Source organism: Cupressus sempervirens, chromosome 9 (genome assembly GCF_028749045.1).
Source record: "Cupressus sempervirens isolate cs-2001-9-10 chromosome 9, ASM2874904v1, whole genome shotgun sequence".
Classification (NCBI taxonomy): domain Eukaryota; kingdom Viridiplantae; phylum Streptophyta; class Pinopsida; order Cupressales; family Cupressaceae; genus Cupressus; species Cupressus sempervirens.
The window spans coordinates 341,217,827-341,232,874 of record NC_143126.1 but is presented as its reverse complement, the minus strand read 5'-3'; the positions used below and the strand labels follow the sequence as shown (position 1 = coordinate 341,232,874).

The 15,048-nt window shown below is 33.8% G+C and overlaps 1 protein-coding gene across 4 annotated transcripts in view; it reads right to left on the bottom strand.

The window, feature by feature from the left end:
• SEC10 (exocyst complex component sec10) overlaps positions 1–15,048 on the bottom strand; it is a 217,409-nt gene that overhangs the window by 166,809 nt on the left and 35,552 nt on the right. For all 4 annotated transcript variants that reach the window (XM_089800055.1, XM_089800058.1, XM_089800056.1 and 1 more), the window contains 2 exons: positions 3,832–3,951; positions 3,625–3,716 (listed from right to left, as the gene is read on the bottom strand). In XM_089800055.1, the coding sequence (XP_089656181.1) occupies positions 3,625–3,716; positions 3,832–3,951 (212 nt within the window). The remainder of the gene's footprint in view (positions 1–3,624; positions 3,717–3,831; positions 3,952–15,048) is intronic.

The following is a 15,048-nucleotide window of genomic DNA, read 5'->3' as shown; positions in this document are numbered from 1 at the left end:
AATTAAAATGCTTATGTGTACTTTATGAGAGAACGAAATTTATAATAAAGAAGTACAGATATATGTTAATAGTTTCAACTGCAAATTATATAACAAACTCTTAATGACTTTAGAATTCAGTGCCTTGTTAATTTGGGCCACAGAGCTATTATAGTGTAGAATTTTAGATACAACTTTGTAGGACAATATATTAATTTCTATATCATCAATTGCTCTGGAACTTAAATGCAAAGGATTAATTCACATATGCAACTCAGTAATAGTCTAAATGGATTTTAACTTCTTTGAAAGGAAGACCAATCAGATAAGGGTGATAAAAAATTATATCTCTCTCAAGATCCTTAGTTGTCAAACAATGAGTGCTGAGAAATAATCTTACTGTGCAAATTAAAAAGTAAACAACTGACCAGTTGCTTGTGATGACTACAAAGGATCATTTCTGCCAGCAAATAATCTCCTTGCCTCCAATGAACAATGACACAATACTCTTCTATTCAAGAGATAATTATATTTGATCTACCGCAGAACATTAACTTTCTACCACAGTTCCAGTTACAAAAGGAGAATGTAATAATAATACTTTATCTTAATATCGCATGTCCCTTGTTTATTTTTTATACTATTATTCATAACAATATGAAAGGTTGCAACACAACCAATCGTGTCCTTTAACAAAATAACTAATCCTATGTCAAATTTACTATTAAGGTAGAAGATAATCTGCGGTTATGCTTCAATTCTTTACTCTATAAACCATGAAGACATTAGTGATTTGGAGTTTTCATATCCGCAGAGGCTAGTCTTTATTCTCATCGAATATCTTCTTAGACCTACAGCAAATACAGTGCATCTATAGATGATTGTTCTCAAATTGGGAGACCAAGCTGGGCATCGTTTCAAATGATTGTATATCTTCTAAACCTTTTGGCTTCTCCGATTTGCGGAACATATGCAAATCAAATTCCTTAAGCGAAATTAACTCTAAGACTCGGAAAGTCGCATAATTCTGGACTGTCATATATACGGAGTGCCTCCAGTGATATTAGTATTTTCAAATCCTTCTACTTTCTTCACCTTCCTGCCTGTCGTGCTACCTATGAGTACAAAGGTTTGTAGAGACACTAACTATGCAAAACATGGAAGGCACTCTAACTCTCCAGATCCATATATTTATAGATCCTAAAGCTTCCTCAGGCCATTGATACCTCTTATGTCATTGAGGACACCACAGCTTTCAACGTTTATGGTCTTTAATGTCACCGGCAGGGTTTCCAACTACTTTAATACATATTGTTTCAAAGAACAAAAGTCTTAAGGAAAGGACAACAATTTCCACAAATTGATATATTGGAAACATTCATGTGCTCTAGTTGTATCTCCTCGACCAAGGACCTAGGCTCAAGACTAAGCTCCATGATTGGCATCCAAAATATTATCAGCCTCTTAAGATGGATTAATGTTTTCAATAAGTACTTCAGTCCGGACCTCACTATCCATAAATCTGTTAAGAACTTAAGCAGCTCCATGGAATATGGTAAATTTTCCTTTGACCAATGAACAAATAGACTGCATCCAAGAACATCTCCTTCTCTTGTTTCCCATGAAGTTTTCCCCCTGTGACTTTGATTGTGTTGCCTTCTATTTCCAAGCTTTCCAAGTATCTACACACTGGACTTATGCAATTGATCAGAAAATTAGACATGAATAAGTTAAAACAGAGCAAGTTGAACCACTTAAATGTTAAAATTAAAAGACATGGCAACATTATAGAACTATCCAATGAGAATAATGATTCATGTGAAAATTAAGATTGATTCTGCTGTAAAACTGTGACCTTGATGTTTATAAGAATACTTATCTGGATCAGTTATTAGCAAAGATCATTAAATCCATGTCCTAATACAAATATGCAAGATAGAGATATAATGCTAGTCATATAATAAAGGATTAGATAGAATTTAGGATGCTTGAATGGAGGCCATAATCTGCAAAAATAAGGGCTCCCTCAGATACTCCTTTAATTTCTATGCTCCCCACTTTCCTCCTTCCTCCATATCCTCTTTCAAATGAACTCTCCTTTCTTTTATATCTTATGTTGAGGGAGTCGCAACTCTTCATTATCTCTTGACCTTTCATTAAACTTAATTAATTTATATCTTAGTTTATCATTTAGTTATTTTTCTATTTTAATTGTTATTTCTATTATTATTAAATCCTATTTCAAAAAGGCAACATTAGATAGTAGGGTGTAGCATAGCCTTCTAGGTTGAGCGAGGAGACATAGCTAAGTGCAGGTACTTGACACTTACCAATTCTTACTATAATGAGGTAGAATCTTGAAATTTTAATCTTGCCTAGATATACAATTTATGATGAAGCTTCTCGAAGACTGTTATAAATGCATTATTGTTATTAGCTAGATATTGTATTGTACTGCATGATGAAATGAATTTTTACTCTATTTGCATTCAAATCTCATCAAAAACACTTCCTTAAAGTCTAATACATTCATAACCAGTGTTACCAGGAAATGCATTTCTACCCCTAATGACCAAGATTCAAAAACGAAAACATGTGGATTGGGGGGTGACAGGAAACGTTTCCAAGCCATCCCTTTTTCGAAACGCCAAACACAGTCAACACGCTCTCGATCTACGTTGACCATCCCCAGAATGGCTTGGGCCCCACACATAAGCCAACAGTAAAGACTATTAGAATATTAAAATTTAATATGTTATAAAGTCATACTTATAAATTATAATCTTATGAAATCGCATGTTTCATGTGTTCGCACGATTCATACACAGTTTATAAACTATACTATGTGGTATATACTATATTTCCTTCTGCCTTGCACAGAAAAAATGGTGAATGACAGAGAAATAATAGAGCCTGTCTGCAGAGCTCAAAGTTGTGTGAGAAGAGAAGAAAACAGCTATGACATTATATAATACATTGTCTTTGAAGTTTCAGACTTTGAGTCTTCTGAAATTATATGATGCATTAACAGAGATAATTGAATCTTGATATATGATATGATACTTTTAAGTCTTTAACTTTTAATTGATATATAATGTGAATCTATATTACATTTCATTGTTTCAATGAATTATATCGATTAAAGTATCAGATTGAAATTTGAATTCTCATTTGATGTCATCCTACATTCCTATTCGATGCTGATCAATTTGATTCATTTGATGCCATGGTCTATGATGATTCGATGTATATATATTTCGGTCCTCTGCTCCAGCAAAAAAAACATCATGAAAACCTGTTTCCTCATCCCCCAATCCCGAAAACTTCAGGTAGCATAAGAATTGTAGCTGAATCTTGGATAAATTTGTGCTTTTAAAAAAGAAGTCGAAGTAATTTTTACGTTGTCAAACTCTATTAATGATTCTTATGTACTAGAGATGCATATTTATTTACCTTTGGGGAGTATGTTTGAAATTGACCTCTCATCAAAAAAGACAACAAAAAGAAGTATAACATATAGCCTCTATACAACTAATTGATATTTCATATTTGATTATTCACGTCTAATTAGAAAAATGTCGATATTAGAAGTCAATACAAATTTTAGGCTCAAGCATCAGAAAGTTTATAAACATCACCAATGACCTGGGATAATATCTTAGCACACTCTGCCATGGTTGACAATTCTCTCCGTTGGGAAGCAGCATCAAACCGAGCCAACAGACGGTTCTCTAATTCTGGCAGCAACATTTCCAAAATTAAATTGCAGAAGTTCAAATATATTATATGAGTTTTTTCTCCAAATAAATAATCCTTGGAACAATTCAAGAAAATGCAAAGAGACATACTAACCATTACAATAATCCTGAAGATTTGCAACAGCAACTTCTAAGCCCCTGCTAGCATTTGCAGTACCCCTGATAGATGCAACAGCCATTCCTTGTCTTCCTACATCTTCTTCGGAAAAGGAGCCTGCAACAAGAATCCACAAATTGGCACATATGTCCATGAACAAAAAGTGAAGAATATATCCTTCTGTGGAAGACAAAAAATGGCACACTTCCCTCCACACAGAAAATATAATAAAACTTATAGAACAAAGGGGGCGCATTAAAAATCACTAGATCAATGAAATGTAGAAAGATATTTAAAAAAGGATTAGATATGAAACTACCATGGATTTATGTTTCAATAGCTTAATTAGGTGACTTGTTTATTCACCATAATTTACCACAAATATTCCCTAAGCATCCAATGTCAAATCTGCTGAATATATGAAGGCTTTGAAAAATAAATACAGATTTTTAGGACAGCAACAACATTGCAGGTCGCATTCCTTGACCCATCAGCAAGATGGATGAAGTAATTGGATTGTTAGATATTGCTAAACCATGGTAGCATTCCATTTACATGGCATTGACATAGCATGGCAAATGTGCAATAGGAACTTTACTACCAGTAGTTAAATGTTTTCTAAAAAGCTTTAGAAAGGCTTAAGAAACTAAAGTATGTGTCAAAGTCACAAAAGCTAGAGAGGAAAACTAATTTTGTGAGTTTTTGTCTAGCTACCATAATATAAACATGATAAATAAAAAGGGAAAACAATAAATTTTATGCTGTGCCCTCCTCAAGCAAAGCCTACTGTTACATGAGCAGCACCCTGGTCCTTTGCCTTAGTCCACTATTAGTGTTAAATCTAACTTTAAAATAAATAGGTTCTCAAGAATTTACAATACCAACTCTAAACAAAAATAAAATATCTGCCTGTGTCAATTTGATCTGGAGATGGGACAGGTAATGCAATTAACAAAATTCAGATAACAAAATTTCATAACCACTTTCAAAAATATCATTAAAAAACTTAGAAATGACAGAGGTAATGCAGTAATCTACCATTACTTGCAATTGATTGCAAACTGCATGTTATTCAAGAGTACCACAACTGTGCTTTAAATAGATGCCTTTGTTAAGGTCCTGGAACTAACAGGACACTGCACAAAAATTAAAAATTAATGAAATAATTGCCTATCCTGACAACTGGTCCAGACTCATTTCTAGTTATGATAGGCCCAGAAGCATAGGTTAAACTCAAACCATCATAAATATTCAAATTCAACAGGGTTCGTGTATCTCTACTTCCTGCCTAGGCTGACATTGATAAGTAGGAGATTGATTTGTGGAAAGTGATTCTATTAATATTGATTTACCTACCCAAGTACAATGCAGATCCAAACAATGTTCAATTGTCCAGATTTGAATGGATCTAAATGTTCTGCTGATGTATGGCTGTCCAAAGAAGCAATGAACGCACCAGATAACCCCATTTATGTTGGATAAATTCAGTCCTCAGAAAACCTAAGCATATTGTTTAGTACCAAATAAAAAAGCAAATTTGACTTATTTTGTCATAAAATTATTGCAGTTTTATTGGGAAGACCATCTATCCTTCTTAACAAGACAACAGAACTATTTTATGAAATAACAACTGCTCATTCTTGATTCTAGCCAACCAATAAAGTGCCTGGAAGCAATATTAAAAGGGATATCCATCAATTCACCTGTCAAAACAACTAGCGTCTTCACCAAGTATAGCGAAGCTTGATAATTGACACACAAATTGGTATAGTTGACCAATAAAGTGCCACAGATTATAAACGAAATGCTTCACACCTAATGTCTCTCACAGTTGAACTATCAAAAATAGATAAAATGATCTAGCTTGTAATTCGGAATGCATCTATGGTACAAGAATATTTCTATTCTAAACAAGATTGGTTAACCTAAGTGCATTAATAAATCCCTTCTTAAAAAAGATGCCATAGGGATATGACAATTGTACAACATTCTACCTGAAATGCTTGCAACACTGCACATGAATAAGAAAACACTTATCCTGGTGCAGATCCCCTTATAAACAACCCTCATCACATATTTTATCTGGGTACATCTACAAACCAGATTGAAATTCCATTGCACCAAGCAGCTTTCCATGAAGTCTGTAAATATGGATTTCCTTGTGACTATAACAGAAAATCATTGAATTGAGAATGTCAAAAATGAGACAATATTAGCATGTCAGAATCCCCAAATACTGAAATGACCCTGAATAAAAACCTGTGATTGAAAACTGCTTCCATTCAAAGCAAAAACCAAGCTTGGAAAGTTCAACAAATGGTACAGAAGTTCAACGCTGCAGAATATAGTTAATGTACAAACTAACAATAGCAGCAATAGTCAACTTCGAAGTGGTCAGAGAAACAGGAGATGATGTTTAAGAATTTATAAGAACTCAAAACAGCAAAAGTCAATGTCCTCTAGAAGCATAAACATTGTCAGCTTGTTGGTACAGGCCTCTTTCAGCCACTTTGCTCTGGAAAGAGCAATAGGAACTTAAGAGAACAATGGGTCAAATAGGCCACAAGTTGGGGCACTTTTGAAAATTATATCCAATCAAAATAGGTTAATATTGAACAGGTCTCCCAAAATACCATTATTTTAAAACAATGAGTAATTTAATGCAGCTACACAAAGAAAATCAAGAACATTGGTCAAGCCACTTGAGTAAGCTAAAAGTTGAAGTAAACGGTATGACCCAGTCTATCTAATTCATATTACTGATTTCAAAATTTAAATTCTGAATGTGTTGAAAAAAAGAAAATATAGAGACGTCAACAAATAACAAAAAATAAGAAAATATATCAACTGGACAGGAATGTACAGCAGATACAATAGCAAAGAAGGGCAAGAAAGAGGGCTACAAGAGAAAACCCAAACACAAATTGGGCTAACCTCTAAAAGGCCAAAAAAACTGGGTTTAAAAAAGGAAAAATCTGATTTAATGAAATATGTTATTATATTATGGTAATTTCTTGTTATTATATTATTTTATTATTATTATTTTAATATATCATGATTCTTACAGTATATTTTTTATTATTATTTTTATATGCTTAAATTCTTATAGTATATTTTTGTATTTTTATAGTTTCAAAATAAAGAGTATTCCATGGGGATGTGTCCCTCCTGGACCCCTGCATTCCCAAGACAGCAGGACCAGAACGAGGTGTCTCCTCACCTCATTTCGTCCTCCACCACTATGCTGCTAGGATGGCACAGCATCACCAAAAAGGTGTGGGGATGTCCTAGCATCCTTCAACTGATCCAAGGATGTCTGCACATCCCCCATCAAGTAAAAATAAAACATGCATTGAAATTTTAAAAATCATGTTTTCCAATTGAATTTTGGGTTCCATTCAAACTATAATTGGAGGTGGGTCCCATCTAGGCCCCTACAAGCTTCACTTTTATTCACAGTTGCATTTATCATTGTTTGCTACAGTAAATAGAGAGTGGAAGAAGAGAAAGAAGGGATTGGAGAGGTGAAAAGAGTGAGTGCAAGTGAAAGAGAAGTGCCGAGGAGCAAGAAGAAGACAAGAAAGATTCTACAACTTCCTTAACGAGATCGTTTAAGCACAAGGTAGGCTTTTTAGTTTTATTTTCTAATTTTCATTTGTAATTGTTTGTGTTGTTTCAATGTTTTTAACTTTTGCTTCTTCAGTTTTTAAATCAGTTTTTATGTTGAAACCTGTGAATGTAATTAAGCTTCTGATCAGACTGGTAAACGTCTAGCAATTTGCAGATTGTAGTAAACTAATTTCTTTTAATTTCTTGCAGGTTAAGATCAGACTTGTGTTCTTGAAGGAATCAGTATTTTAAAAACAATGGAATATGAATTTAGATCTGAGAATATTATTGATCTTCAAGTCTGAAAGTGCCGAACTACAAATGAGAGAACATTTATTGATTTTCAATGTCTCTCTTGGTCTTTTGGTATTGGTATAAGTATAGTCTCCAAGAGACATATCATGAGAGGACATGTCTCCACAATGTGGGACCATGCCAGCTCATGACATGGCTCTTCAATTAAACTAAACCTTTAACATAACCCTGATCGGGTTAGTTAACCAATATTTATCTTGCAAATCACCAATCCGCATATAAATGAATAGATCATTTGCTTGATCCAAATTATGTTTGAACATTAGAATACTCAATCATTACTTGATCAATTCTATGCATAGATATAAGATCATTGCTCGATCTATGCCAACAGAAACTGAATAATATTATAATCTGCTAATTCAGATTTCAGTATACTTAATCAGATATATAGAGTTTCAATTGAATGCAAGACTGATTGTTTTGTCTCCAAGGTATATAAAATGATAATTCTTATTGAGCACAATATGTGCATGTGTATATGTATGTCAGTTCACATAGTGAACTGACATACATACATACATGCACATATGTATATAATCAAACACAAGCAATCATCCTTGTATCTGACCGAAACTACTATGTATCAACAGTCCCTCTTAGCTAGGGAAGATAATTAGGTATAAATCAATGGAGATATCACCTAACTCATGATATCAAAGCATATAAAGAACATCAATTTACATGACATTCTTCTTATATCTAAGTTATGGTATGTGCACTAACATCAAGTCTCATGTCAGGGCATATCCACGGATTTTAAGTCATGTAATATCCACCATGATTTTCTCATAAAGAAAATAATGATCTAGAACTGATATCAAGTCTCATGATATCTATCAAAATATCCAAGAGATACTAACTATCATGACATGTCTACGAATATCAAGTCACATGATATTCATCATGATAGTGAACATTGTAAAGTCGTCACCTTACAATGTTGGATACAAGTGCATATTATCAGAAAGATCATCACCTTTCAGAAATGTACACAATGGGCCCATACTGTCATAGAGTCACACATATAACAAAAAAGAGTTTACACATTAACCATCTTATATATATATAAACAATTTTGAGACTTAGTCTCAATAACTTACATTTCAACCATACCAAGTTTCTTCCTAAAATGTTCAACTTTAACTCTAGAGAGAGGCTTGGTGAGAATGTTTGTTGTTCGATCACTTGTACTAATATTTTCCAACTCGATCACATTCCTTTCTACCATACCTCTCGCATGGTGGTAAGGAATCTCTATATGCTTTGATTGATCATGGAACACCGGATTCACTAAGAGCTTAATATAACTTTGATTATCCCAGTGGATAATAGTAGGTTTCAGGGGCTCACCAAATAGTTCCACAATCAACTTCTAAAACCATATTGCTTCTCTTGTTCCCATAGAGGTCGTAATGTATTTGGTTTCTGTCCAACTTTGTGCTACAGAAGACTATATCCTACTTATCCAAGAAATCATGGCAGATCCCAAACTAAAGCAACATCCTAATGTGCTTTTCCAATCAGTCACACTTCCATCCCAATCTAAATCAAAGTATCCAAGTAGATCTAGATCAACTTTACCATATTTGAGACCGTATCCAATGATAACTTAATATATGTTTTGTAGCAACGAAGTTTATCTCTCATGGTCTGCACATAAATTGGCTCAAAGCATTTAATGGATAGCAAATATATGATCGAATGTTAACCAAGTACATCAGCGATCCAATTATCAGTCTATAAAGAGTAGGATCTACTAATCTAGATTCTGTTGCTACCTCTTTTAACTTATGTAAGTTGGTTTACATGGGTGTAGACATTGGTCTACAATTTGACATGTCAAATCTCCTTGGAATATCAATAGTGTATTTTCCTTGATTTAGAAGAATACCATCAAGTTTTTGCTAGACTTCTAAACCAAGGAAGTAGTGTAAAATGCCTAAGTCCTTCAAGTTGAATTTTGAGGCCAAGTCCTTATATTGGACAATAAGGTGATCTTCTCCTTTAATTAGTAGGTCATCAACATATCGGATCAGTATTAACATATCACCTTTAATAATTATAAAATAAAGATTTGGGTCTACATCATTGTTTGTAAACCCTAGTCCCATAAGATAGTTGTTGATTCTTTCATACCAGGCTCAAGGAGCTTGTTTAAGTACGTATAGGGCTTTCTTCAATTTGCATACATGTGAAGCTGCATTAAGAATTGCAAAACCTTTTGGTTTTCCTAAATAGAGTTCTTCGATAGTCTCATTCAAGAATGTAGTTTTAACATCCCTCTGGAGAATCTTCCAGCCTTTAGCTACTGCAATGGCTATGACTGCTCTAACAAAACTATATCGGGCAACAAGTGCAAATGTCTCCTCATAAACAATAACTTCCTAGAAAGCCCTATGGCAACAAAGCATGCTTTGTTTTTTTTTGTATTTCCATCTGTAGCATGTTTGATTTTGAAGAGCCATTTGGAAAAGACAACAAAATTCTCTTTAGGTCTAGGTACTATGTCCCATACATCATTTTTCAAAATGGGTTGATACTCTTCTATCGTAGCATTTCCATACTTGATGTCTGAGAGCTTCTGTTACAATAGTAGGCTCTTGAGTTAATGACTATGTTCATTGGGGCAACATAACTTCAGAATTTGTTAGGCCTCTTGCTTTCTCTAAAACTTCCTTTGGGTGCTACAAAGTTTTCAACTTCCTCAATCATTTTCCTAGCCCAAAGTGGTATTTTCTTATTCTTAATATTTTGATTTTCCTCTTAATACTCCCTTTGATTCTCAGGTTCAGTTTGGTTTTCATTTGAAGTTTCTTTTGGATACTCCCTCTAAAACTCTAAAGTAGGGTCCACCTCCATATCTTTAGGTGAATCTTGAATTTCTAATCCATTAGAGCTCTTTTCCCTTTTGAAGGCAATGTTTTCCTCAAAGATGACATCTCTGCTCAATTCTATTTGTCTTTGTCCAGGTATGTACATCAAGTAGGCTTTTGAGGTTTCACTATAGCCTACAAAAATTCCTTCCTTCTAGAAGGTTCTAATTTTGACCTCTTCTCTTCAAGCACATGGATATAAATAAGTCAACCAAATATTCTTAGGTAGCTTATGTCAAGTTTTATACCAATTAAAACCTCTTTAGGAGTTTTGTTATCAAGATGTGAATGGGGACATTTGTTTTGGATATAACAATTGTTCTAGATGCTTCTGCCCAAAATGAAGTATCTATATTTTGGTCATACATCTTTGATTTTGCAGCTTCTACAATAGTTCTATTCTTTCTTTCAGCAACCCCATTTTCTTGAGGATTATAAAGTACACTAAACTCCCTCTTAATTTGCCATTAACACAAAATTCCTTAAAGATTTATGAGGTTTATTTTTTCCCATTATTTGTTCTCAGTGTTTTAATTTTCTTTCCAGAAGAGTTTTTTGTTAAGGCTTTGACCTCTTTGAACCTTTGAAGGATCTCTTCTGACTTTTTACACTTAAGGAAATCGATCTAGGTTTCTAGAGGTTATACACAAAAATTACATAATATAGGAATCCTCCCATAGAGGGGGCAAACATGGGTCTACATAAGTCAAGTGGACTATTTCTAATATATTTTTGGTTCTGCTCAAACTATTTTTTTTAAATCCCTTAGTGTTTTTCCTTAAGGCACACCCTTTGCATGTCCCACCCACTATTAGTTCGATTTATTTGTAGTCCTATTACCAATTTTTCCATGGAGGTTAGGGCATGAAAGTGTATATGTCCTAATCTTCGATGTCAAATCTCATTTGAGTCACAAGTTTCACAAATGAGGGCTTATATTGTTTCAGTAGAGTTTGTATAGGTATCCTTGCCTTATACCTATGGTTTTAGAATCTGCAACATGTATAGGTTTTAGAGTTTGTATAGGTATTTCCATCTCATCCTCCCACCACATTGTATCTGCAATTTGACCTCGTCGAAAACTATATACACTTCTCCACCAAAAAGGATAGAATTGATAAAAGTGAGAAGTCTATAAACCAATTACACCAATGAGTGAAGTGTCGAGAAGTATTGGAGTCTATATACCAAGAAAAACATGTCGCACACTCTACAGGTTGCTTTAGCATGAAAGCATAAAATGCCTTTCTACTTGGAAGGCTCTATAACATTGACCTTAGGATGAGACCCTCCTTACTTCTGATGTTCAGAAGGAATCCAACTCCAACGGTCATGTGTCAAGCAATGAAATGTGTGCTAGTAGTTACACTAAAGTTTCTTCTTCGAGCTATCCTAACACTGACTAGAACTTTTCTACCTTGAGGATTGAGCTTTACCTTTATCCTTATAAAAGAAATTGGCAAAAAATATTTGTTTTGAGGAGGATGAAATGGCACTACTACCAAACTATCGTTTCCAATGATCCTCCTGCAGAACTTTGGTGTATATGTCAAAAATCTTAAAGTTAACATTAGTTGTAGCATGTTGAGTGTTTCTATAAAATGTTCATAGGATTTAGGTAGACTTTGCAAAGTTATGACTACCATAGCCTCTTCCTCCCTTTTTCGACCGATGGTTTCAATTGATCTTTGATGTCCTTAATCTATGCCAAATGCTCCTATAAGGACATGGACTCGTCCATCATGATAGAAAATAGTTGGTTCTTCAAGAAGAATACACGATTGTTATCTGATGTCTCATGGATATCCTTCAAAATAGTCCAAGTCTTTGCAGTTGTCTCATCGGACGACACTTGTGGTAGTTGATCATCAATAACAAAAAACTTGATAATTATGACCGCTTCTCGATTGTGCTCATCAAACTTATCTTGATCTTGTTGAACTCCAATAGGAAGAGACTGTGTGCCCAAAATGATGATTCTCAAAGATAGTCACCATCTATTGCTTCCATGTGTTGTAATTTTTGTCATTGAATCGTTGATCGTCATCCAACATTATATTGTTCAAAGACGCCATCTGCACTTTTTTTGAGGTGCAAAAAACAAGAAAAATTGAAAGGTGATAAATAGAGTGCAAAACTTGAGGCATAGATTCTAATGCACAAAGGCATATTCAAGTGTAGACTTCAAGAAAGATGAAGTACAATTGGCACAAATTCTTAGGTGCACATTTTTTTACAAACCTATAAAAAATTAGTGAAGACCCAAAAATCTCCTCAAAAACCCCACAAAAAAATGTAGGTTAAAAAGACGACCGAAAAAATAGAGGGTTTTAAAGGAAACCTAGTCAACTAATAAACAAGGTTTCCAAATAGTGAAAATGGTGCAAATATGAAAAATGCAGTCGTAGAAAACCCTAGACAAGCATAAGCTTCATTGAAAAAAATTGCTGCAAAATGCAGAAGCTGCAGAAGGCATACGTTCTCCCCAACATCATCGTAGCTTTTCTTCAAGAAATGCAAAAATAGATTCCTGTTTGCATATAAATTGGTGACATGGTCCTATCAAGACCTTATGAAGTCAAATAACGATCATAAACAAATGGTTGCTAACAGATAGGAACTTCGCAAAAAGTGTGAAAGAAAGTCGCATTAAAAATCAGCTGAGGATTCAAGGTAGAAGTTTGCAAAATCACATGCTAAAAACAATGAATAAGGGGGACATGGGCACCAAAAATATCAAGAACCGATCTATAGCAAGAAGACCTCCTGTCACAAGCAAAAAGGGGGACAAAATGATGAGAAATCTGTTGTTTTGACTCAGGTTGAGGCATTTGGCAAATAAATTTGGGTAGAATCCCCAATTTCGTGGGTATATAAACTAGACTTCTTTTTTTAATAAATGCATATGTATATAAATGTATGTATGCATGTATATTCATAGATTCCATAAATGTAACATGTCAATGCTCAATCATCATTAGTTCCAAAGTTCAAAGGTCAAACATATAATAGTAAAAGTAAGAAGTTAGAAGTGTGATTTTCCTAACATGATAAATACATAATTGTCAATATATAATTAACCATTGTATCATATTCATACTTTGCCAAAAAAATCAAAATGTCATTACATGCTGAAAATTTAAATCACAAGCCATATTCCAATGTTTCATATCTAAAAATGAAAACACTAAACTTAACATCCAATTCCATTTTCTTCATCATCTTCATTAGAATCAAGGTGAATGTTTTGTTCCTCTTTAACTTCATTTGAACTAACAATTGTAGCACTCGCCATCTCATGTGAAACATTTATCTCTTAGTCATTGAGCAAGTTGTGCAACCGTGGCAAGTTGATCACTTTAAAGTTTTTAAAAATATAAAAAAGTCAAAGTGGGCCCCCTTTTCCTTGCCCAAACATCTAGATTCCCACGAATTCTGTCATGATCCAAGAGGAATCTAGGAGGGATCCGAATCCAAATTGCACTGGAATCAAGATCTGGTTCTTTGCAGAGGGATCCAATATCTCAAGACAATATCATGATTTCAGTCTTGCTAATGTTGAGTAAAACCATTTAACTTGTGCTCCTCTTCAACTACAAATACAAAATCATACTGCTAGCAATCTGAATTTGCAGCTTTTACCTCATACTTATGTTAGAGTAAAGGGTTAATTTTATTATATTTATTAAATTACCTTTACTCCCTTCTTAAGATTTCACTTTATGCACTTGCATTTTCATTTAATAATTAAATATTAATTATTAAATGTTATTTACCTCTTAAAATTTTCCTTCTAGGTTTTACGATCTCCTTCTATAAGGATTGATCAATTGTAAATTTCCATTATTCTTTCAAACTGATACTATAATTTTCCATAATTTCAAAGCGAAACCCTTGCCTCTTCTATCTTTTCTTCTCTTGGACAGTGTTACATCCCAATTTTCAGTCAAATTTTAAATGTCCTTTATAGTGTTCGTTAAAATGTCAAAGTTCATCGAGGACGATGAAACACAAGGGGAAGGGTATGTTACATCCCAATTTTTGACTCAATTTAAAATGTTCACATAGCCGTTGAGGATTCAAGTGAAGTCAGTTGACAATTAAAATTAGTTATGATCGTTTGAAATGGTAAGATGGTTAATCATTATAATTTCATACGAAGATGACATGTTAGTTAATCGTTATGATGCTATTAAATTGTTATCTTGAAATCTGCTTTTCAAGGAAGACATGGATATACTTCCTTAAGTGCAAAGGATATGAAGAGATTCTTTTTAAGTTTAAAGAATTTGAAATAATCATTGAAAACTCCTCAGGAAAGAAAATTAAAGTTTTGAGAACAGATAATGGGAAAGAGTACACTTTTGAAATATTTAAAGAGTTCTACAAACTTGTTGGGATTAAGAGGGAGTTC